Raw genomic sequence first — 21,104 nt, 5'->3', positions numbered from 1 at the left:
AGGGGGGGAGGTCACAGCGCAGTTGGAGACTCCCGACTTGCTCTCCCTCTGCCTTTTAGGGACTGGGCTCAGAGGGCAGGGTGGGCAGCGGCTTGAGCGAGCCACAGCGAGGCGGGAGCCCGGGCATCGTTGCGCTGTATCTGTGAGCCACGTTACTGTTTATCTTGCAAAAGTTACAAATCTCTCTTAAGTCAGCACACCGCTTGGGTGAGCCCGTCCATTCGCCTTGACTTGACTTGAATTGTAAGTGACTGCGAATCTTTATTTCCAGCCCAGCAATCGCTCCTGAACTATAGAGTCGCTATCCAGCCGGCCCTTTGGTTATCGACTTGGGTTTTACTCAACAGGTATTTATTGCACGTCCTCGGAGTATCAGGCATCTTGGTGAGTGCTATAGGTGCAGTGGTGAACCAGATGGGCAAGGTTCCTGCCTTTAGCGCACTCACAGGCTAGTGGGCGAAGCTGGCTGTAATCAAATAAACGAACCAGTCATACTAATAAATATAAAATCTCAAACCGAAAGTGATCTGAAGTTACAGGAACTCCAAAAGGAAAACAGACTGGGCTGGACCTGAACTGAGCTCTAAAGCCTGAGTAAAGTAGGTGGATGTGACTGGGAGAGAAACCTCTGGAAGCATTCCAATGAGGAGAACAGAAGATGCAAAGGCTCTGGGTGGGAGACTATGCTGGAGCACCCCAAGAGAGGAAGGTGGAAGTTGGGGAGCAGAGGGCCTGGTAAGAGATGAGACTAGGAAGGGGACAGGGGCCAAATCATACCTTGGGAGCCGGGTAAGAATTTCAGTCTCTTTTCTAAGAGCAGTGGGAGGCCTTTGAAAGGTTTGGGGAGGGAGTCACATTTGAACTGTGGTTTAAAATATCCTTACCTGGGGCGCCTGGGTGGCTCAGTCCCTTGAGCCTGCGACTTGATTTTGGCTCAAGTTATGATCTCAGGGTCCTGAGGGCTCCGAGCTCAGTAGGTGTCTGCTTGAGAGTCTCTCTTTCCCTATCCCTTTGCCCTTCCCCCACTCGTGCTTGGTCTCTCTCTCTCTCAAATAAATAAATACATCTTTAAAAAACTAAGCTAAAAAAGTAAAAGTATCCCAACTTCTGCAGTGTGAATAGTTTGAAGGGGAACAAGGAAGAAGATAGATCACGGAGCCTGTAACAAAAGCCCGGGGAGATGGGGTGCCTGAGTGGCTCAGTTGGTTAAATAGAGTCTGCCTTCAGCTCGGGTCAGGGTCTCAGGGTCCTGGGATCAAGCCCCACATTGGTGGTCTCTGCTCCGCGGAGAGTCTGCTTCTCCCTCCCTCTGCCTGCTGCTCCCCCTGCTCATGCGTTCTCTCTGTCAAGTAAATAAATAAAAGCTTAAAAATATATATATATAAAAAAAAAAAGCCCAGGGGAGAAAGTAGATGTCCCAGGGTGTCTAAACCACACTTCCGAATTGAACTCAGCGTTGGTAGCATACGGTGGGGTAGTCTGATGGTCAGTGGTGGAATGATACAATGGTTAAGAGCTTGGTGTTCAGGGCGCCTGTGTGGTGCAGTTGGTTAGGCTCTTGATTCTTTGGCTTGGGCCGTGATCTCAGGGTTGTGAGATTGAACTCAGGGTTGGCTCTGTGCTCAGCAGGGAGTCTGCTTGAAACTCTCTCCTCCTCCCTCTGCCCCTCCTCCTGCTCATTCTCTCTCTCTCTAAAATAAAAAAGTAAAATCTTAATTAAAAAAAAAAAAAAGCTAGTTCAACTGCCAGCTTTATATCCAGGTCCCACCACTTCTAGCTGTTTTCTTTAAGTCAGTCCCTTAGCTTACATGTTTCTGCCTCAGTTTCCTCATCTGTAAAATAGGGATAACAACAACCCCTAACTCACAGGGTTGTAGCGAGGACTAAATGAGTTCTTGGCACAGTGCCTCTTTCCCTAAAATAGGCCCTCCTCTGTGTTCCCCATTTCAAGAATACCACTGCCACCCACTAAAACATTTAAGCAAGAAACTTTGGACATTGTTCTTAATTCTCTCCCATATTCAAATAGTCACCGATTTGGATTCATCTCCCATCTAAGCTGATTTTGCAACCCCCCAAATCTTCCACCACCACCACCATCACCTGGCACCTGTACCTGCTGCTTCTCTGCCTGCCTGCCTCCCACCTCCCTCACTCTGGCCTTGGCTTCATTGTACAGTTTGACTCCATGGAGAGCCCTGAGCGATTTCAATGTATTAGGCACTGTTCTAGGGCACTGACAAAGTGAAGACAAATGAGACACAGCCCTGGTCCAAAGGGCACAAAGGAATCCTGCAGCAAATGGAAAGGCCCCACATGTACCATGCTATGCGGGTTGGTCACTTTCCCTCTCTGGAACTGTTTCCCCAATCTGTAAAGAAGGTTGGGAACCAAATGATCTAAGGTCCTTTCAGCAAAAATATTCTAAGATTCTTCGACTAGACCCAGCTCCTACAGGGCAGAAATCTTTTTTTTTTTTTTTTTTTTAAGATTTTATTTATTTATTTGACAGAGATAGAGACAGCCAGCGAGAGAGGGAACACAAGCAGGGGGAGTGGGAGAGGAAGAAGCAGGCTCACAGTGTAAGAGCCTGATGTGGGGCTCGATCCCATAACGCCGGGATCACGCCCTGAGCCGAAGGCAGACACTTAATACAGGGCAGAAATCTTGCCTGATTCATCTTGCATCCTTGGCTTGTGGCAAGGAGCTTTGTAATTGTAGGGGTTTGGTAAGTGCTTGCTGAATGATTGAGTGAGTGAACACATATCACTCCCTGCTCAGTCATTCACTGGCTTCTCTTTGCCAGCAGGATAAGGGCCTTCCTAGAAGGTGTTCAGAGCCCTTGAGCCTCTGATCTTAGCTCAGGTCTTTGGATTGAATATCCTCTCACCCTGGTAACTGCCCTCTCCTGGGGCTGGAACACAAGAGCTAGGGAGCATTTGAAGGGCTTCAGCCATCTGACAACCATTCACTGAGCACCTATTAAGCACCAGGCCCAGCGCTGGTGCTGGGAACACGACAGTGAACAAGACCAACAGGTCCCTGCCCTTCTGGGGCTGTTCTAGGAGAAGACACAGATGTAAAAATGGACCACGTGGTGTGATCAGTGTTATAAAGGGGGAACATGGGGCCCTGTGGGAGATGGAGGAGCCCCCTAACCCAACCCTGGGATCAGGGAAGGCTTCCCGGAAGTCACACCTAAGCCCAAATCCAAAGAGAGGGAGAGGGCTCCTAGGAAGGAGGCATCTTCCCACATCTCAACAGACATGGGTTCCTCTATCTTCTTGCATAGTCCCTTCTGGGTAAATCAGCCCATTCTGGGGGTGCCTGGGTGGCTCGGTTGAGTGTCTGCCTTCTGCTCAGGTGATCCTGAAGTCCTGGAATCAACCCCGTGGTCCCTGCTCAGTGGGGAGTCTGCTTCTCCCTCTGCCCCCTGCCCCCCACTCGTGCTCTCTCTCTGATAAAAAGGTAAAATAAAATAAAAAATCAGCGCATTCTGTGGATGCCTGGGTCTCAGAAAGTCCTTCCCTCTCCTGACCCCAAGCCTACCCCACTCAATCTCTTATTAGTAACAATATTAGTTTAACATATTCATTCAAAGAGTGTTTATTGAATGCCCACCTTACACCTGCCAGGTGCTAAACGTGCACCGTCTGATTGCTTACAGGGACTACTCTTACCCCACTTGCCAAATGAGAAAATTGAGGCTCAGAACCAGTGGTTTGCCCATGGCCCTTAAGTGTCAGGCCTCAGCCCCAGGTTGTCGTGCCTTCAGCATCACTGACCCTGACGGCCTCCTGTTGGGTCTGGCTCACCCAAATGCCTTCCCCTGGGATCTACGCAGAAGAGGGGCTTGGGCCCCATCCCTAGTCTCCTCCAGCAATCTGGCCAACCCGGGCGTCGGGCTCCAGCCCCTCAGAAGCAACTTGGGAGACAATGGCAGGGTCTGCGGGGGGAGGCGAGGGCGCGGGTGCCCCCCTGCCCGCTGCCCTTTGTCTTCCCGCCTGCTCCTCTCGTGCGCCCCGGGAGGCTGGGAGGCGCCTCTCGCAGGCTTCCTCCTCCCATTCTTGTGCTAATTGGGTGTCAAGCTGAGATCAGTGAGAAAGAAATCCGCCCCGGCTCGGGTTAAACTGCCGCCAAAGACGAGGGCTGAGCCCAGAATATCATTAGGCTGGGAGGAAGCAGGGCCCCCCTCCTCAGGGGGAGGGGCTGGCCACGCATTCAGGCCCCTTTGAAAGTCACTTGGTCAGCCCCTCCCTTGCTGCCACCGCCTCAATGGGCCCCTCGGAGGTATTTAACCTTCTTCCCAGGGATTGAAAATGATACGCCAAGCACTGGCCTGGTCGGCCACTTGGCTGTCCTGAGGGCGGTAGGACCTCCGGGGATGCTCGAGGCATGCTCCCTTCCAGCCTCTCCCTGGCACCGTTGCAGATGGGAATACCGAGGCTTAGGGAAGGGGGTTTGCATCCCAGTGCTGCCATTCACAGGCTCTGTGGTCTCGGGAGAGACTTTGCCTCCCTGGGCCTCAGATTCCTCATCTGTGGAATGGGGATGAAAATAGTAGCTGCTTTGTGGTGTGGATTTAATGAACCAGTGCACACAAAGCGCGTTGCAAAGCGCCTGGCACAGAGGAGGGGCTCCAGCCGTGGCGGCCATTAGCAAGTCTAAGGAAATGGGTCTGACCCGATGCAGGGCCCTCCTAGCACAGCCCCTGGTCTCTGGAAGCGGGCAAGTCCAAGGGCCCACAAAGGACTCATTTTTCATATCTAGCTTCAGCTCTACCCCACCCCCGACCTGCACTCCCCGCAGCCTCCCTGCTTGCTGTCATCAGCCCTGCTCCCCGCGGACTTCCTGGCCTTTACATTTTCCCGCTACTCTTATCTGGGACACCTTCTCCCTCCGATTCTTGGTTAACTCTTCCTTGAAAAGCCTCTCTCACCGGGAAACAGGACTGCCCCCCCCCCCAGGGCGCTGGATTAGTAGGTGCAGCTAACCACACACCCTCCGCTTCTTGACTCGCCAGCTCCCTCTCCCCTGTCCTCAGACAGTCAGCTCCCAGGTCTCTCTTGCTCACCATGCACCCACCACCTCTGCCCCCACCCCCCCCACCCCCGTCCCCGTCCCATCCTGCGAGGGCCTTGAGACTCTTGCTCCACAGATAACTTACTCAGTACTTTACAAACCGTGAAGCACCATATAAACGTCAGGAAATGCCCAATGAGCAGCAGCTGTCGTTAATTTCACAGGCACATATTGAAAAATCTGCCTGTGCGTGACTCACACAGCCGTGGCTGAGGATGATCAGAGGCGGATGGGAGAGCTCCCAAGGCCCTTCAGGGGGGTGGGGGGTGGTGTAGAAGTGGCCAGCTCAGGCCTAGTCTGGGGTCTTAACATCTGAATATAAATTTTTTTTTTTTAATCTTGAAACTGCTATGTACTAAGCAGACATCAGCACCAGACCGCATGTTAAGAGATCTCCAAGCACAACGCATGGTCACAACTATCCTAGATCATTTACAGGAGAAACTGAGGCTTAGCCTGGCAAATGGCCTTGAGCACAGGCCTGTTCAAGCTGGAGCTTTTCACCAACCCTCCAGGTGACCTCAAGGAAGGAACGGAGACGTGGGACTCACAGACCCTCCTTCCCACTTTTGGAGGCTGAGCGCTGAGGACCAAGATGAGATTCTCCAAGCTCTGCATGCCCTCTGCTGGCCACACTGGGGCACTGCAGCCATGACTGTCACCTTCCCCCCCAAACCCCCCTCAGCACCTCTCTCCAAGGGCCCAGCTCCAGCTCTGCACCCCACTTTCCCCCAGGAGCAGCATCAGATTCTTATATATTTCAAAGTCACTCCCCTAGGAGGCATCCTGGATCTCATCCTGGCCCCCCTCCACCCTGGCCATCAGAGCGGCAGGCCCAGGGCGGGGCTCACAGTTGGCTCCACAGTCATGGGCGGAATGGAAGCTCTTGGCTTTCCCCTGGCCTTCTGCACCAGGAGGCGGGTGGGGCAGCAGGAAGCAACAGGGGCTTGGGTTTGCATTCCAGCCCCCCCACCTCCCTACTGCTGTGTGACCTGTCAGCAAGTGGTGAAGCTTCAATAGTGAAGATAAGGCCCAGAGGCACACATGACCCACCGGGCTGGGCTGGGTTGGGCCCCTTTCCCAAAGGGCCATGCGTTTCCAGCCTGGGTGTGACTCCAGCGATGGCGCCTTGGAGACAGCTGCCTCTCCACTGGCGAGGCTTGTGCTGTGGCCCTGGGAACATCACTCTGGGAAGCTTTCCTGGACTCTGCCAGAACTGGTCAGGCAGCCTGGCTCTGGCTCACACAGCCCCCAGACCCCTAGGGAAATGCACGAGCAAAGGTCTGGAGATGCGATCAGGCCCTGGGTTAGGGTTTTCTCCCTCAAAGGCTCTGAATAGCCCTTTCCTCAAAATGGGTCCCTGTGCTCTCTGAATCCTCCTGATTATGCCCCTTTCACAGATGAGGACACTGAGTCATTTGCCCCAGACCACAAACTCAAAAGTGACACAGCTAGTTCGGACTTTTAAGCTCATGCTATTAAATACCTTGCCAACTCATCGAGGCATCTTACCTGCTATATGCCTAAGCCCGAGTGAGTGAATGGGCCGGAGGGGCAGGAGGTGGGGCCTGAGTGGGTGCAATGAGCTCAGGTGGCATACACACAGGCTAGGGGGGGAGTCAAGGCAGTTTATTGGCCACTGAACGACCCCCACCCCCACCCCTCCTCCTCTCATAGCCAGCCCAGGACTTCAATGGAGAAAGTGATGTGGACAGACCTACAAGGAGAAAGGTCCCGCCTGAGGGGCAGCCAAGCTGCCACCCAGGAGAGGAGGATGGGGGGGGGGGGCACAGTCCAGGTAGTCCTGCTGCAGGTCGGGGTCCTCCTCCTATCCCCCTGGAGGTGCAGGCAGTGCTGAGTGACACTGGAACAGTTCCTGGGCCCGGATCTTCCTCTCTGGCCACCTGATCAACCACCACTGCAGCCCCTGCCCACTCCGCCGGCTTCCTGAGTCTGGCGGCTTCTGCCCTGGTCCCATTTACAAGCTCCCTGCTCTCTGGGGAGTGCTTGGCGACCCTCCACCTGCCCCTGCCCTGCGACATCATCCTAAGGGGCCCGGTCCGTCTCAGCCTCGGGCCCAGAGGCCCCACATGGCCTCGAAGACAGAACATGGACTTGAGGCTTTCACAGAAAGCCTCTTGGGGGCAGGGGGAAGCGGCAGTGAGTCACTGGGCAGTTTTGAGGGGGAGGGGGTCAGCACCTCAGGGGGGAGGTGCCGGGCCCTGCTTGCTTTGGTCTGGCATTGCCCACGACCCCTCTGGGGTGGGAGCTGGGGCTCTGGATCCAGCACCCACTGGCCCTTAGAGGGACTCGGGGCAAATCACAGCTTCTCCTCGCCTGCCTGGATGCGGGTGTAGGCCTCTTGGTCCAGCGGGACGTAGCGGCCCTTCCGGGCATCCAGGTAGAACAGCGGGTCTTTCACAACTGCTAGGTCAAAGCCTTCCTTCCGAAGCTCTGTCTTCTGTAACTTGAAGGTCCCTGAGGGAGCAGGGAAGATGGGTCACAGGGTGCAGGGCAAGGGCCTGAGCCTCGAGAAGTCGCCCACCAAAGCTGAAGAGGGGCCGAGGCAGAGGGCTGGCGAGAACACAGGCACAGGGCACGGAGCACAGCAGGGCACAGCCCTGTACACTTTGCAAGGCAGCTCCAGCTAATTACATTCGCAGCGCTGCTCAGAGCGGCCCTGGCGCCGCGGTGGGGGGCCGTGCTGCCTGCCTTCTGCTTGCAGCTGGGGAAACTGAGAACCAAAGAGGGGAAACTCTCCATCTAAGGCCATACGCCCTGAGTGACAGCAGAGGGAGGGCCAGAGCCCGGGCTTCTGTGCTTCCAGCACCTCCCAGGCACAGGCAGGAGCTCATCTCACCTGCACAGAAACCCAGAGGCAGGTGCTCTGCCGGATTCTATGGATTCTACAAGGCATGAGTTTTCAGTTTTTAACATCTCTGAAATAGTTTCAACAGCAGTAATGTTTTCTCAGTTGTAGGTCACAGAAATTGCACACGGCTCAGTCACTGGCATCAGTCCACTGGACAGAAGACTGGCGTGGTGAGGCACACCCCCGGGCCAACGCCACACAGCTCATAAGGGCTGGAGCTGGGATTTGAAGCCAGGTATGACAGATTGCCAGAAATGGCCAGGTTCCTTCCTTCCCTGGATGCACACCCTGCTGCCTGGTGGCTTGGCCACTTCTCCCAGCGAGAGCTGGAGTCTTTCTCACCCCCCACCTGAATCCGAACTGGCTTTGTGACTTGCTTTGACGCACAGAACATGAGAGTTTGGGGAGTCCAGGCCTCGAGAGGCCCTGTAGCTTCCAATCCAGGAGGGGGTGCCTGACACTGGTGTAGTCTCTGAAGGGGGAGAAGGCACACACAGCAGAGGTGAGACAGCCCAGGGGCGCCCCCTGGACTGGCCCTATCCAATAGGATAGCCACTGGCCATAGGGGGCTCTATACATTTAATTAAAATGGAAGAAAAGGAAAAATTCCATTCCTCAGTCACACTGGCCCCCGTTCGAGTGCTCAGCAGCTACACGGGGCTAGTGGCCGCGGTGTCGGTCAGCGTGCACACGGGGCATTGTTGTCACTGCGGACAGCTCTGCTGGCCGGGGCTGCAGAAGCAACCCGCTGGGAGCCAGACAGGCAAGTAAGGACATCCCAGCCCCTGCAGCCCCCGCTGAGTCACGAGTGATGGCAGCTCTTCCACGCCAGGTAGGGCTGATGGAAGAACCACTCAGCTGAACTTCACCCCAAATTGCTGACCCACAATTGAGAGCAAAAAAATCGCCGTTTTCAGCCCTAAAAAGTAAGTTTAGGGATGTTTGTTCTGCAGCAAAGCCTGAAACCTGAGATCTCTCTCCTGCCTCTCTCCTGCACAGAGAAGTCGGCTGTCACCCAAACCTCAGGAGCTCCCAGCCTCGATCACGAGCCCAGCACCAGTCCCATTTGACCCTCGGCACTGCTTCAGGTGCTCCTGGGAGCCTACCACCCGGCAGGGGCCACATGGGTCAGGGAAGGCCTTCCAGCAAGGCAGGGGCTCACATGATGTGCACGAGGGAGGTGGCCCGAGGCTGAGCAGCTGGTGAGAGGCTGAGGTGGGAGGAATCAGGACAGGGCAGCAAGGACTGACTTCCTGCCCATCAGGGGACCTGTCAGTGGTTCAACAGACAGAAGGCTGACCCTGTCCTGCTATGTGACTGTGGACCCACCACTCACCTCTCCCCTGGACGACAGTATCAGCCCCTCGCTAGTCTCCCTGCTCCCCCGGGGCTGCCTGCAGCCCTCTCCCACGCTCCACACAGCAGCCAGAGGGCCGCGTGGCACACGGACCTGACCCAGGTTACTGCACTACTCAAACACTTCAATGGCTTCCTGCTGCCCTGACATAGTCCAGGCCCTCCCCAGCCCAGAGTCTTCTGATCTCCACTGGCCTCTCTGCCCCACCCGACACCGCTGCCCACAGCTCCCCTTGGCTCTGGCTTCAGGGACCTCCTTTACTTCCTCTCCTGCCCAAGTGCCCTCTGGTCTTAGGGACCAGCCTGGAATGCCTCCCACCCCATAAAGCCTACCCTCTCATTCAGGTCTCAGCTCCAAGGTCACTTCCTCCGGGGAGCATCCCAGGCACCTCACCCCCCTTCATTTGCTTTTCTGTCAGTTCGATCTGTATTCTGTTCTTTGCCCTTGGAATTCCTTGTCCTGTGCTGCTTCCCCAAGACAGCAGAGGTGCCATCAGAATTTGTTACCTCACTCCCCAAGGCCTAGCACAGAGCCTGGCAGGCACACAGTAGGTACTCAGTAAACGTGCATTCCGCTCATGGATGTGTGAACCTTCTCTCTCTGAGGGCTTGGTCCACTCACTTATACACAGGGAGGTCTGTTTACCAATGACACAGCAAAGCTTTGGCTAAAGGGCAAATGACAGCCCACAGATCTCTCCAAAAGGAGCCAAGAAGGGCCACAGGCCTGGAACCCGGGAGCTGGAGCAGGGGAGGGGGCATACCTGTTTTGTGCAGCTCAGGCAGGAAGCGCAGGAAGATGGGGCGGGCGTACAGCGGCAGCTCCTTCTCCAGGAGCTGTGCGAAGCGCTCCAGGTCACAGCTGCCGGCAGGGTTGGCCACTGCGGCCATTCCAGCCCGGCCCTCGGTTCCTGGGGGTGGCAGCATGGACGGTGAGGAGCTGGTGGTGCCCCCTGGTGGTGCCTCCCCACACATGCCTGGCACCTCCCACCGCCCCGCAGATACCTGGCACCTCGACACCATACACTGCCACGTCGGCCATGTCCAGCAGGCGGCTGAGCGTGCCCTCCACCTCGGTGGTGGACACGTTCTCCCCTTTCCAGCGGAACGTGTCTCCCGTGCGGTCTCGGAAGTATAGGTAGCCCAGCTCGTCCATCACCAGCACATCGCCTGTGGGGGCACAGTATGAGGCAGGGCTTGGGCTGGCCGGCTGTGGGGGACCCCAGGATCTGCCTGACAGGGAGGGCTGGGACTGGGGCCGTCTTCTCTGAAGGTGGGGGAGGGCCCCTTCATTCCTCTCCACCCTGCCCCCCAAAGGGGCTGGTGCCCACCCACCGGTGAGGTAGGCCTGGTCCCCCTTTTGGAAGACGTCCTTGGCGATCTTCTTATTGCTGGCACCCTGGTTCAGGTAGCCGTCGAAGCGGCGCAGGGGGTCCTGCTGGATGATGCGGCCCACTAGCTGGCCCGGCTCACCTGGGGGCAGGGAAGGCAGGGCAGCTCTCCTCTGGGGGCCTCCTCTACCCGTACCCCGCTCCCAAATGCGCCCCGCATCTTGATCTGACTTCTGGTCACACTGCTTCCCACAGAAACACTATCCCGCTCTGGGGCAGGAGCCCCGAGGGCAGGGAAGCTTCTCCTGGCAGGTCTGATTCACAGAGCACTCAGTGACGTCTGGTCACGGAGCAGATGGAAAGATGAAGGACACGAAAGGGTGGCCAAGCTCTATGTGCACAGTCTGACCAGAGCCAGCACTCCTTGGGCCCCTGGCTCTGCTCAAAGAGCTGTACGTTCCTTAGCACGCATGATGCCCAGGGCAACCCCAGGCAGTGGTGCTGCCATCAGCCTCACGTGCAGATGAGGGGACTCGGGCACGAAGCGAAGGGGCTGAGCCAGGATTGACCCGGGGGTCCTCCACACAACAGTGAATCAATGGACCGATGGGTAGATGGGATGAGGAATGGAAGGACAGATGGACAAAAAAATAAATGACTTGTGGCCCTAAGAGAAGAGCTGAGTGACGGCCACTAGTCAGAGGGCTCCCCACTCACCCAGCCCAGTGCCATCCCCCTCCCGGGTCAACCTCTCCCGCTCTGACCCCACTTCCAATCCTGGGGCAGACCTGGCTGGCAGGGAAGGCAGACGCCATTGGGCCCCCGGATCAGTTCCATGGTGTCCTCGTTGACTCGTACCAGCCGGATGGGGTACACAAAGGACAGGATGCGGCTGTTGAAGCCACAGGCCCCCACCTGCAAAGGCCAAGACTTGGGCCTGAGACTGGACAGCGTTGGGAGGCCTGGTGCCCACACTCCCACATCTGCACTGCCCCAGGACCACACTCTGAGCCGCACACCCACCCCGACCAGACAGTGGGGGCTCCGGCACCCACACTCTGTGCTGCACCCCCCGACCAGACAGTGGGGGCTCCAGCACCCACACTCCATGCTGCATGCCCCCCGGCCAGGCAGTGGGGGCACCGGCACCCACACTCCGTGCTGCACCCCGCCCCCATCCACCGCCCCACTGCCCACCTGGCTGTCGAAGTTGCCCAAACTGCAGTTACATTCAGTGGCCCCATAGAACTCGGCCACCTGGGGGATGTGGAAACGGCTAGAAAAGTCGGTCCAGATGGACTGGCGGAGGCCGTTGCCGAGCGCCATGCGCACCCGGTGCTGGTGTTCCGCCTCCCGGGGCGGCTGGTTCAGGAGGTAGCGGCACAGCTCGCCGATGTACTGCACAATCTGGGGGCAGACCTGGTGTGAGGCTGGCCCACGGCTGCTCTCACTTCACCTCCCAATCGCACGGGCCCTGGGCCTTAGTCTCCCCATCGGAACAATGGAAATGTTGCCCTCAGTGTGAGGCTGGCCCACGGCTGCTCTCACTTCACCTCCCAATCGCACGGGCCCTGGGCCTTAGTCTCCCCATCGGAACAATGGAAATGTTGCCCCCAGTGAACGATCGGCCTCAGCTGTGAGGCAGATGTCCCCGAATGGGGCCGATGGGTCAGGAGAGCACAGGGACGTGCATCCCTTGCCCTGCTCACTCACCGTGCAGTTGTACTTGATACAGTCATCCCAGAACCGGGAGGCGGAGAACTTCTTCCGGATTACCACTGTCATGCCATGCAGTAGGCACTGCCCCACTCCCACGATGTTTCCTAAAGGCAGAGGGGTGGCCCGTAGAGGTCAGGGAGCCAGGAAACCCCTCCTTCCAGAGCCTCCCCTGGCCCAGCCCATCTCCTCAAAGGCCTTTCCCCAGTCCCTCCTTCCTGTCCTGTCCCTCCAACACTAACTAATCACACCTTTCCCTCATCAAACACTTTCCGCAGCTCCCCAGTGCCTCCCCAGTGTGTGATCAAGTGCATGCTCCTCGGACTGTCCCTGGGGTCCCTGGAGCGGGGCCCCAACCTCCTGCTCCTGTACCTGCAATGCTGCCATTCAGCCAGAGGGGGACCAAGCTAGCTCTCCCGGCTTCGGTGCCTCACACCCGCCTGACTTGGGAGCACCTCTTTCAGGAAGCCTTTCTGACCATCACTGGACTCTTCTCTTGAGCTGAGCTCCTGCTCCCTGCCTGTCTCCATACTCACTGTGCCATTTCTTGTATTAAAGTCACGTGAGTTCCCATCCTTCCTCCTGCCCTAAATCCACACCTAACTCTAAGCACCTTGCGGGCAGGAACTCTAATTATTCCATCTCTGTGCTTCCCTTTCCAAGCAGCAAGGCTGTGCCCACCTGTGGAAACAAGTGCAGGGCCAGACTAGCCCTGGCGCCCTGCGGGACACGGCCACACACATTGTTGACGCTGGTGTGGCCGTCTTCCTTCAGAGGTCCAGTCAATGGCCAGGTCTGCTCTGAACCCAGATCTGACTCCAAAGCTCATGTGTTTCTACCCACGAGATACTGCCTGCCAAGAGGGGTGGGGTTCCTGGGGCCCCGGGGCATGGGAGGCTGAGAGGGCGGGCCCCATGTCACCTGCGGAGTGGTAGAGGGGCAGGCAGTCGTAGACAATGTCGTCGGGCCGCATCCGGAATCCGTAGTACACCAGCGCGGCCATGCGGTAGTACCTGGGGGGCACAGACAGGGCGCTTCGCAGGCAACTTGGGAGGCAGGAGGAGGGGCTCCCGGGCCCCGCCCCCAGCAAGCCCCGCCCCCCGGCCCATGCCCCTTACCTGCTGTGCACCACAATGGCGGCTTTGGGCAGGCCCGTGGTGCCGGATGTGTAGATGTAGAAGAGCTTATCTGAAGCAAACAGACACATAAGTGGCTGTGAAGAGAGACCGCACAGGGCTGGGGAGACACTGGCTGCAGGGCGCTTCTGCACCGCAGATCGTATCTTTACCCCACCCTGTGGCCCAGATAGGGGACTGTCACGTTGGTTTCTGCAGAGGCTCAGCCCCCCCCCCCCCACTTCCCGGTGGGAGGTTCTAGGAGGCCAGGAACCCCGTGGGATGACTGCATGTCATGTGTCAATCACCTCACGCCCTCTGGATGCCTGCTGATGCCAGCCCTGGGCTGGGCATGAAGACACCAGGCTCATCCAGGCAGAGACCGTGCCCTCGGGTCGCTTACAAAAGTACCAGGGAGACAAATTCACCCGTGACACAGATAAAATGACCACGATGCCAACAAAGACCAGTTCCTGAGCACTTCCTGTCACACCCCAGCTTTCCACTGTATCTTTTTCAAACCCCAAAGCTGCTCCATAAAATCGATTCCGTTACCAGCCCCACTGTTATGGCTGCGGGAACCGAGGTTCAGAGAAAGGGCAGCTCCGGAGCTCAGGGACACAAGGGAAGTGGTGGGGCTGAGGCATGAACTCAGCGCCAGCTCTGGCCCTCTGGGCAGTGCAGCAAACAGGGCAGGGTGGAGTACAGGAGAGGCTGCAGGGTCGAAAGGCTGCCTGGAGGAGGGGACAGGGCGGCAGGGCAGCCCAGTGCAGGGAGAGGATCCCAGGCTGACAGGGGCTGGCACTGAACAGGTGCTGGGTGAATATTTAGAGGGTCTAGCCCCTGGCCCAACCCCAGTCGAAATTCAGACCCAGCGGTTTCCTGGGCTCTACACGATCCTGCTGCAAGTGATGGGCAGCAACGAAGAAACAAGTCAAAGCATCCGGTCTGGTGAGCTCCTGTGTACTTGGCACCGTGCCTAGCATCTTCACACACATTATCTGTTTAGCCTCCAGAGTGACCCAAGGTCACTGTCCTCATCTTCCCGGATGGAAAAAGAGAGGTGACAGGACTCACTCCAGGCCACACAGCAGGTTTGCAGAAGAACTCAGGCCTCTGGCCCTGGGGCCATCTGAGAAACCCTCTGCGGGGTGGGAGGCCCACCTGTGAAGCCCTTGTTAGGGCGACTGGGCAGGTGCGTGGGGGCATCTTCCAGCAGGGGGTCTAGGTGCTCCGTGCCGGCGGGCACTGTGCTGGGCTCCCAGGGGCCGGAGCAGAAGAGGCTGAGCGAGGGATCCAGGCTGGCTTGGATTTCAAAGATGGCTGCAGGGGAGACAGGGCAGATCAGCAGGCAGGCCGGGAACCTCACGTCCCAGGACCTCTGCTCGTGTCAGGGCTGGCGTGTTGTCAGGGGACACTGGCTGTGTTCAGGGAAGATGGGTGAAGCACCTGGGTCCTCATGATAAGACACTGATAGGAGCAAGAACTCCCCAGCTGCTGGCTACCTACACAGCGGGCTCCTTACGTGTGCCCTCTCGCTCACACAGCCCAGGAGGTAGGCACCAGCTGCAGCCCCTAGATGAGAAGACGAGGCCCCAAGAATGGGAGGGTCTGCTCCCAGCTAGAATGTGCTGGAGCTGGGACTCCAAGCCAGCTCTACCATGTGTCAAGGTCTGCGCCCTTACACACTGTACCATGCTTGACCGTGGGGCCCGGTCAGAAGAGAGGTGTGGAGGGTCAGAGGTCAGCAGCCCCCAACCTCTTCAGAAAGTGGGAACCTTCCCTCAGGCTGCCCCGTGCACCACAGCCGTCCAGATAATCACCTGTGCTGGGGCACAGGCCAGGCCAGTCCTGGCCCCCTCGGCTCCACTTCTGCCTCCCTCTGGATTTGTCCAACCCTCCCCCCTCTCCCTGCGGCACCCTTCCTCTCCCCCTCTCTGCGCGTCAGTAACCTTCCCTGCCATCATCCCACACCACAGCAGTCAAGCCCAGGATGAAATCCTGCTTCGGTGTGACCTTAAGTGAGCTCCTCACACCACTCTGAATGTCTGTCTCCTCATCTGTAAAGCCAAGACGGCCATCCCTGCCTCACCAGACTTTATGAAGATTAGAGGTGCTTTTGTAAAGCACCAAGCTCCGTACTCGGTCAGCGCTCAACGTGGCAGCAAATAAAACATAAGCTCTGCAGGAGAGCAGAGAATACATTCTTGTTCTCATTTTATAGATGAGGCAAATGAGGCCTAATTAGTCACCCAGAATGGCTACCATTCTATCTGCAGGCTCACCTGGCATCAGCCACTTTGTTAGCGCTTCAGGCGAAGTATCTTCTTGAAAATGATACGTGGTTAAGTACTACAGTGAAGAAACTGAGTCACAGACTATTTCCAGTCTCTTACTCAGGATCTCCAGCTTACCAGTGGCAGAGCCCAGGCTGTCTGACACCAGGGTTCATGGCCTTCACCTCTGAGCCACGCAGCCTCCCCCAGGCCTGGAGGGGGGCTGTGCTCTGTGCAAGACCCTGTGGGCCTCCTCGCCTGACCCCCCGCCCCGGGGGCTCACCTGGGGCCATCTCACTGCCAAAGACGAGGACCCGGGCCCGGGAGGTGGTCAGGCAGTGGCGCAGGGCGTCCCGCCGGAGGTTGGTGTTGATGAGGGCCGCCTCCACGCCCAGCTTGGCCATGCCCAGCCACAGGCCCACGAACTCATTGCGGTTCTCCATGAAGAGAGCGGCCACATCCCCTGAGGCCAGGCCCCGAGCCTGCAGGAAGTTGGCCACGCTGCTGGAGTAATCATCCAGCTGGCGGAAGGTCCAGTGGGTGTCTGTGCCCTCAAAGATCAAGGCTGTCTTGTCGGGGTGGCGCTGTACCGTAGAGGCGAACAAAATGGGCACTGTCCGCTGCTCCCGCAGGTACCGCCGGACCTTTGCCTTCACCCTCAGGAGTACCATGCCGCCGCTAGGTGGGAGCAAGCAAGGGAGCCGTGACTGCTGGGGCTGGGGCGGGGGGGTGGCCGATACCCTGGCCCAGGTTGTTGTCCCACAGGCCTGAGGCTGAGCCCCATCACTTGCAACACTCCCCTTTCCCAGCACCTGTGTGCCAGGCACCATTACAGGCACCAGCCCACCGATGCCACACAGTAACACCAGGCACCCGGGGATTACTCCCTCCCCAGTACAGATGAGGAAATGAGGCTCCGCAGGACCACGGCTCGCCTGGGCTTCACAAGCTGAGATCCGGACCCTGGTCCTCTCTGGCTCCAGAATTCAACACCTATGACTCTGGAAGCTCTGCTCTGAGTCTGCTGCTCTGTCAGAGCCTTCCTGGACTCCAGGGCCCAAGTCGAAGTCCCAACTCATTTGGGACCTCCCATTAGCCCTATACTGCACCTCTCCAGACCCCCGCCACAGTAAATAAAGGGTAAGTTTGAGATTTGTTCAGTCTCCCTCCTGGTGAGCCCACCAAGGGTAAGGCTCCATCCTGTTCACCACCTTGCCCACTGGGCCCCACTCAGTATCAGGCCCAGAGCTTCACTAAATGTAGAATCGCTTGGCAAAAACCATGAAAAGAGCCCAGATGTCCATCAACAGATGAATGGATAAAGAAGAATGTGGTGTATATATACAATGGAGTATTACGCGGCCATCAAAAAAAGAAATCTTGCCATTTGCAATGACATGGATGGAACTAGAGGGTATTACGCTAAGCAAAATAAGTCAATCAAAGAAAGACAATTATCATATGATCTCACTGATATGTGGAATTTGAGAAACAAGGCAGAGGATCATAAGGGAAGAGAGGAAAAAAATGAAACAAGATGAAATCAGAGTGGAAGACAAACCATAAGAGACTCTTAATCTTAGGAAACAAACTAAGCGTTGCTGGAGGGGAGGGGGATGATGAGATGGGGTAACTGGGTGATGGACGTTGGGGAGGATATGTGTTATAATGAGCACTGGGTATTATATAAGACCGATGAATCACAGATCTGTACCTGAAACAAGTAATACACAACATATTAATTAGATTTAAATCAAAATAAAATTAAAAAATAAATCACTTGGCAATATGCCCCTTTCCTGCCCTGTCCCTACCACCTCTGACCTTCGAAAGCTCCTAACTCCCTGACTTCTATGCTTATTCACATGCTGCGCCCTCTGGCTGGAATCCCCTGCTCCATCACCTGGAGGTGCCTCTCAACTACAGCTTTTTGTCTTCCAGGCGGCCTTCTCTGATTCCGCAGGGCCCTGGCCTGAAGCCACCTCTCCCTGCCCCACACTGCCACAGCTCTCTGCGACCACCCTTCCTGCAGTGGCCACTCAGTACCTCCTTTTACAGTCAATTCAGATGACAGGTGCTGAGCTGCCTGTTCTGAGTGTGGGTCACTGTGCTGAGCACTGGGACACCACTATGACCAAGGCTGCCAGGGTCTCTGCCCGCATGGTATGGTTAGTTTAGGGATTTACGGTATCTCCTTTTTTTTTTTTTTTTTTTAAAGATTTTATTTATTTATTTGACAGAGATAGAGACAGCCAGCGAGAGAGGGAACACAAGCAGGGGAGTGGGAGAGGAAGAAGCAGGCTCCCAGTGGAGGAGCCTGATGTGGGGCCCGATCCCATAACGCCAGGACCACGCCTGAGCCAAAGGCAGACGCTTAACGACTGCGCTACCCAGGCGCCCCTACGGTATCTCCTTTTTATCTCCCTGACCAGTATGAGCTGGGCCCAGGACTAGGTCGGCCTTCTTTCTCCCTGGGCCCCAGAGCCAGCCTGATGCCTGGCACAGAGCTGGTAGCAGCAGGTGTTTCTGGTACAGGAGAGCCCTGTGGACTGTACCTGACTTTCTTTGGGGAGCTGGTTTCCCCAGATATCCAATTTGGAGCCCTGCTCTGAACTCTGTGCCTTCTCAAGCTTATGGACAGGGCCCTTCCCACAGGGTTCCTCTTCATTCTCTTACAAGCTACCGCTTAGCCTCAGGAGCCTTTGCAGATGTCTTCTTGACACACCTGATGTTCAGTGTATGTCCTGGGCCCCTAAGTCTGCCCTAGGCTAGCCGGCACCAAGTCAGGGAGATCTCCTAGGAGAAGACTTTCACCTTGGAGATGGAGATACTAGATACTCCTGCCAGGGAAAGGGGATAAAGCAGAGACTGCCCCTCTGGGGCCAGGGGCCCTGTGCTCGTAGAAGCCTGGTACGGAGAGATTTGGGGAATGAGGAGCCCATTGTGTTATAGGAGACTCCAGGGCTGGATGAACTGGACCAGATTACTCACAAGATATCACGCCTTATGGTCTTGACGAAGATTCGGACAAAGCGCCAGCCTCCAGACCCCAGGTAGAGGAACAGCAGGGAGAACCCCACTTGGGTCCAAGGCAGTTTCAGCACCAGCTTGGAGAACAGCAGCAGCCCCACCAGAGACGCCCCAAGCAGCATTGTGGCCTGTGGGCACAGAGCAGTCAGTGGAGCCAAATGTCTATGTCCCCCACCTCCTGGCCCAGGCAGCCACTATGATCGTAAGGGTCAACCTGTAGTGAGGCTTAGTCATACTAAGTAGGTAGCTGAGGATGGGGTCCCTTTCCAGGGCTGTCTTGGAAGGGAAAGGTGAGAGGCATGGGACTTGAGAAGTGCCACGGCTAAGAGGCAGAGGCTGAGTTCTAGCCCCTTAGTCCCATCTCCTCCTACAACTCTCCCCGTGACCTTGGGTAAATTAGTTCCTTTCCTACTTTAGGCCTTAGTCTCCCGCTCTGTGTTATGGGAGTAGTGAGAATTGCTCTCAGGAGCCCTTCCAGCCAAAACAGGAGAGTCCACTCTCCTGACATCCAGGATCTCTAACCAGAATGGCTTGGAGGGGGGTATTAACTTAAGTGTCTCTGGCTTGACTCCTCATCCAAAGAACCTCCCTGGGTTTTTGGATGACCAGGCCAAGGCACAACACCCAAGGGCAGCTTCCTGGGAAGGGGCCTGGCTCCCACCCAGCCCACAAACTCGGACAGTGCCATCTCTTTGATGGCCCACAGAGGGCGACAGAGCCTGGAGGTGCCTGAGAGGTGACCGCCTAGAAAGGAAAGGTGTTTGAGGGAGCGCAGGAGGGCCCTGAAGTCACTCCCTACAAACACACTCGGCAAGCCACTCAGATGAATCTTTGGGGATTGGGCTATAGAGGAAGAGGAACAGCTGACTGGACTGAGATTAGGACTCTCGGTCTTTTCTCTTGTCTCTTTAGGGACTTGCTCAAGAAGCAGCAAGATGGGACTCAGTTTTCTTTCAGGGTTCTCCTATTCCTGGGGAGGAGCTGAAGGTCATGGCTGTGATGTAGCCTGACAGTCTCCAAGCCAGGATGAAGACACGGTCTGGACCACAGAAAGCTCTTACAGATCATCTCCCCCTTCTCCACACGAAAAGCAAAAGTCGGGAGGGGGACCAAACCAGCGCTCCCGTAGCCAATGCCAAGGTATCAAAGGTCCTCAGACCTCTGGGCTCCCGGAGAACAGGAACCCGTCCCGGAAGCCTGGGGGATGGGACGAGAAGGGAAGGGGATGCCGACATCCCTCGGGCCCCCGTCCCAGGTTTCAGCGAACCGCCCTCGCCCCTAAGCAGCCAGGGCAGCAGAGCGCCCGGCAAGGAGACAGAGCAGCAGGGCGCCCCCCTCACCCCAGCCGGCCCCACCACCGCCCCGACTTAGCCAGGCACATTCCCCGCCCGGGACCCACTGGCCTGGCCTATGCTCACCCGGTGTCGGCCCCGCCGCGCGGCGCCCCGTCCAGATGCGGCCTGGCTGCGGCAGCGTAGTGGGGAGCGCGAGGGGCATCAGCAGCCCCTGGGCGCGCAGAGCCGGGTCTCAGCAGAGCTCCACCGGCTCTGCGCCCTGCATGGCCCCGCCGCCCGGCCAGCCCCGCCCGCAGCCCGGCCCCGCCCGCCCGCGGCGCTCCTCCCCCGCCCGCCTCCTGCAACCCAAACCGGCTGCGCCGGGCCGCAGCACCGCCTCCCGCGCCTTCCCCGCGGCCGGAGAGCTGCAGAGACCTCGGCGCCGCGCAGCCCCAACGCGCCCGACGCCGCCCGGCCCAGCCCGCCCTGCGCGCGCGACGGCCCCGGGCGGCGCCCCGCGCGGTACGCTGGGAGTTGTAGTCCGTGCCGCGCAGCCCCGCCCCGCCGCAGACACCCCGGGGAGGGAAGGAGACCGGCAGGCTGGGTCTGGGCGGAGAGCCGGCAAGCCACTGGCGTTCGCACGTGGTGGGCAGCGCCCCCGCCCGCAGCGTGGGCGGAGAATCCGGAGTCTGCGCGCAGAGACCGGCAGGGTTCCACAAAGGCCAACGCCACACCTAGAAGAAAGCTAAAAGGGTGGGATAGGCAGAGAGGTGAGCTGGAGAGCGTTTAAATAGCCGGCTCTGTGGCGCAATGGATAGCGCATTGGACTTCTAGCTGATCCTGGTGTGGTGATTCAAAGGTTGTGGGTTCGAGTCCCACCAGAGTCGAATTTTGATAGCTCCTCCCTAACTTCATGTGGATATTTTACGGCCTCCAGTACCTTCATATGGTTCAGAAGATCTGCAGACTTGAGGCTGGCACCCCTGCATCTGGGACAGCAATAAACGTGAAGTCAGGATTACTGCCTTGGCATCCTTTCCCATCCATGGTGT

General features: G+C 57.3%; 1 protein-coding gene, 1 long non-coding RNA gene and 1 other non-coding gene across 5 annotated transcripts; 2 read left to right on the top strand and 1 right to left on the bottom strand.

Moving 5' to 3' along the window:
• Positions 1-10: 10 nt before the first annotated feature.
• LOC113266468 (uncharacterized) lies at positions 11-10,371 on the top strand. The gene is made up of 3 exons (XR_006411191.2): positions 11-384; positions 8,057-8,189; positions 8,954-10,371. It is a non-coding gene; the product is annotated as an uncharacterized LOC113266468 (long non-coding RNA).
• On the bottom strand, positions 6,691-20,378 carry SLC27A4 (solute carrier family 27 member 4). Of its 3 annotated transcripts, none has more exons than XM_057313784.1 (13): positions 20,197-20,378; positions 18,740-18,906; positions 16,032-16,426; positions 14,637-14,795; positions 13,476-13,545; positions 13,279-13,370; positions 12,355-12,464; positions 11,839-12,048; positions 11,430-11,556; positions 10,646-10,783; positions 10,316-10,480; positions 10,075-10,221; positions 6,691-7,560 (listed from the first exon to the last, which is right to left on the bottom strand). In XM_057313784.1, the coding sequence occupies exons 2-13, from the start codon at positions 18,898-18,900 to the stop codon at positions 7,403-7,405; spliced, it is 1,932 nt and encodes a 643-aa protein (XP_057169767.1). In that variant the 5' UTR covers positions 18,901-18,906; positions 20,197-20,378; the 3' UTR covers positions 6,691-7,402. The 3 variants fall into 3 exon arrangements, with proteins under 3 accessions (XP_057169767.1, XP_057169766.1, XP_057169768.1); XM_057313783.1 differs by having other exon boundaries at positions 18,740-19,975; positions 20,197-20,364; XM_057313785.1 differs by lacking the exon at positions 10,646-10,783 and having other exon boundaries at positions 20,197-20,364.
• Positions 20,379-20,848: 470 nt separating this feature from the next.
• Positions 20,849-20,939, top strand: TRNAR-UCU (transfer RNA arginine (anticodon UCU)). Its single transcript is given in 2 exon segments — positions 20,849-20,885; positions 20,904-20,939. It is a non-coding gene; the product is annotated as a tRNA-Arg (tRNA).
• The last annotated feature ends 165 nt before the right edge of the window (positions 20,940-21,104 follow it).

This window comes from Ursus arctos, unplaced genomic scaffold, assembly GCF_023065955.2.
Source record: "Ursus arctos isolate Adak ecotype North America unplaced genomic scaffold, UrsArc2.0 scaffold_18, whole genome shotgun sequence".
NCBI classification, from domain to species: domain Eukaryota; kingdom Metazoa; phylum Chordata; class Mammalia; order Carnivora; family Ursidae; genus Ursus; species Ursus arctos.
The sequence above is the reverse complement of the archived record's forward strand: the minus strand, read 5'-3'. Positions and strand labels throughout refer to the sequence as shown.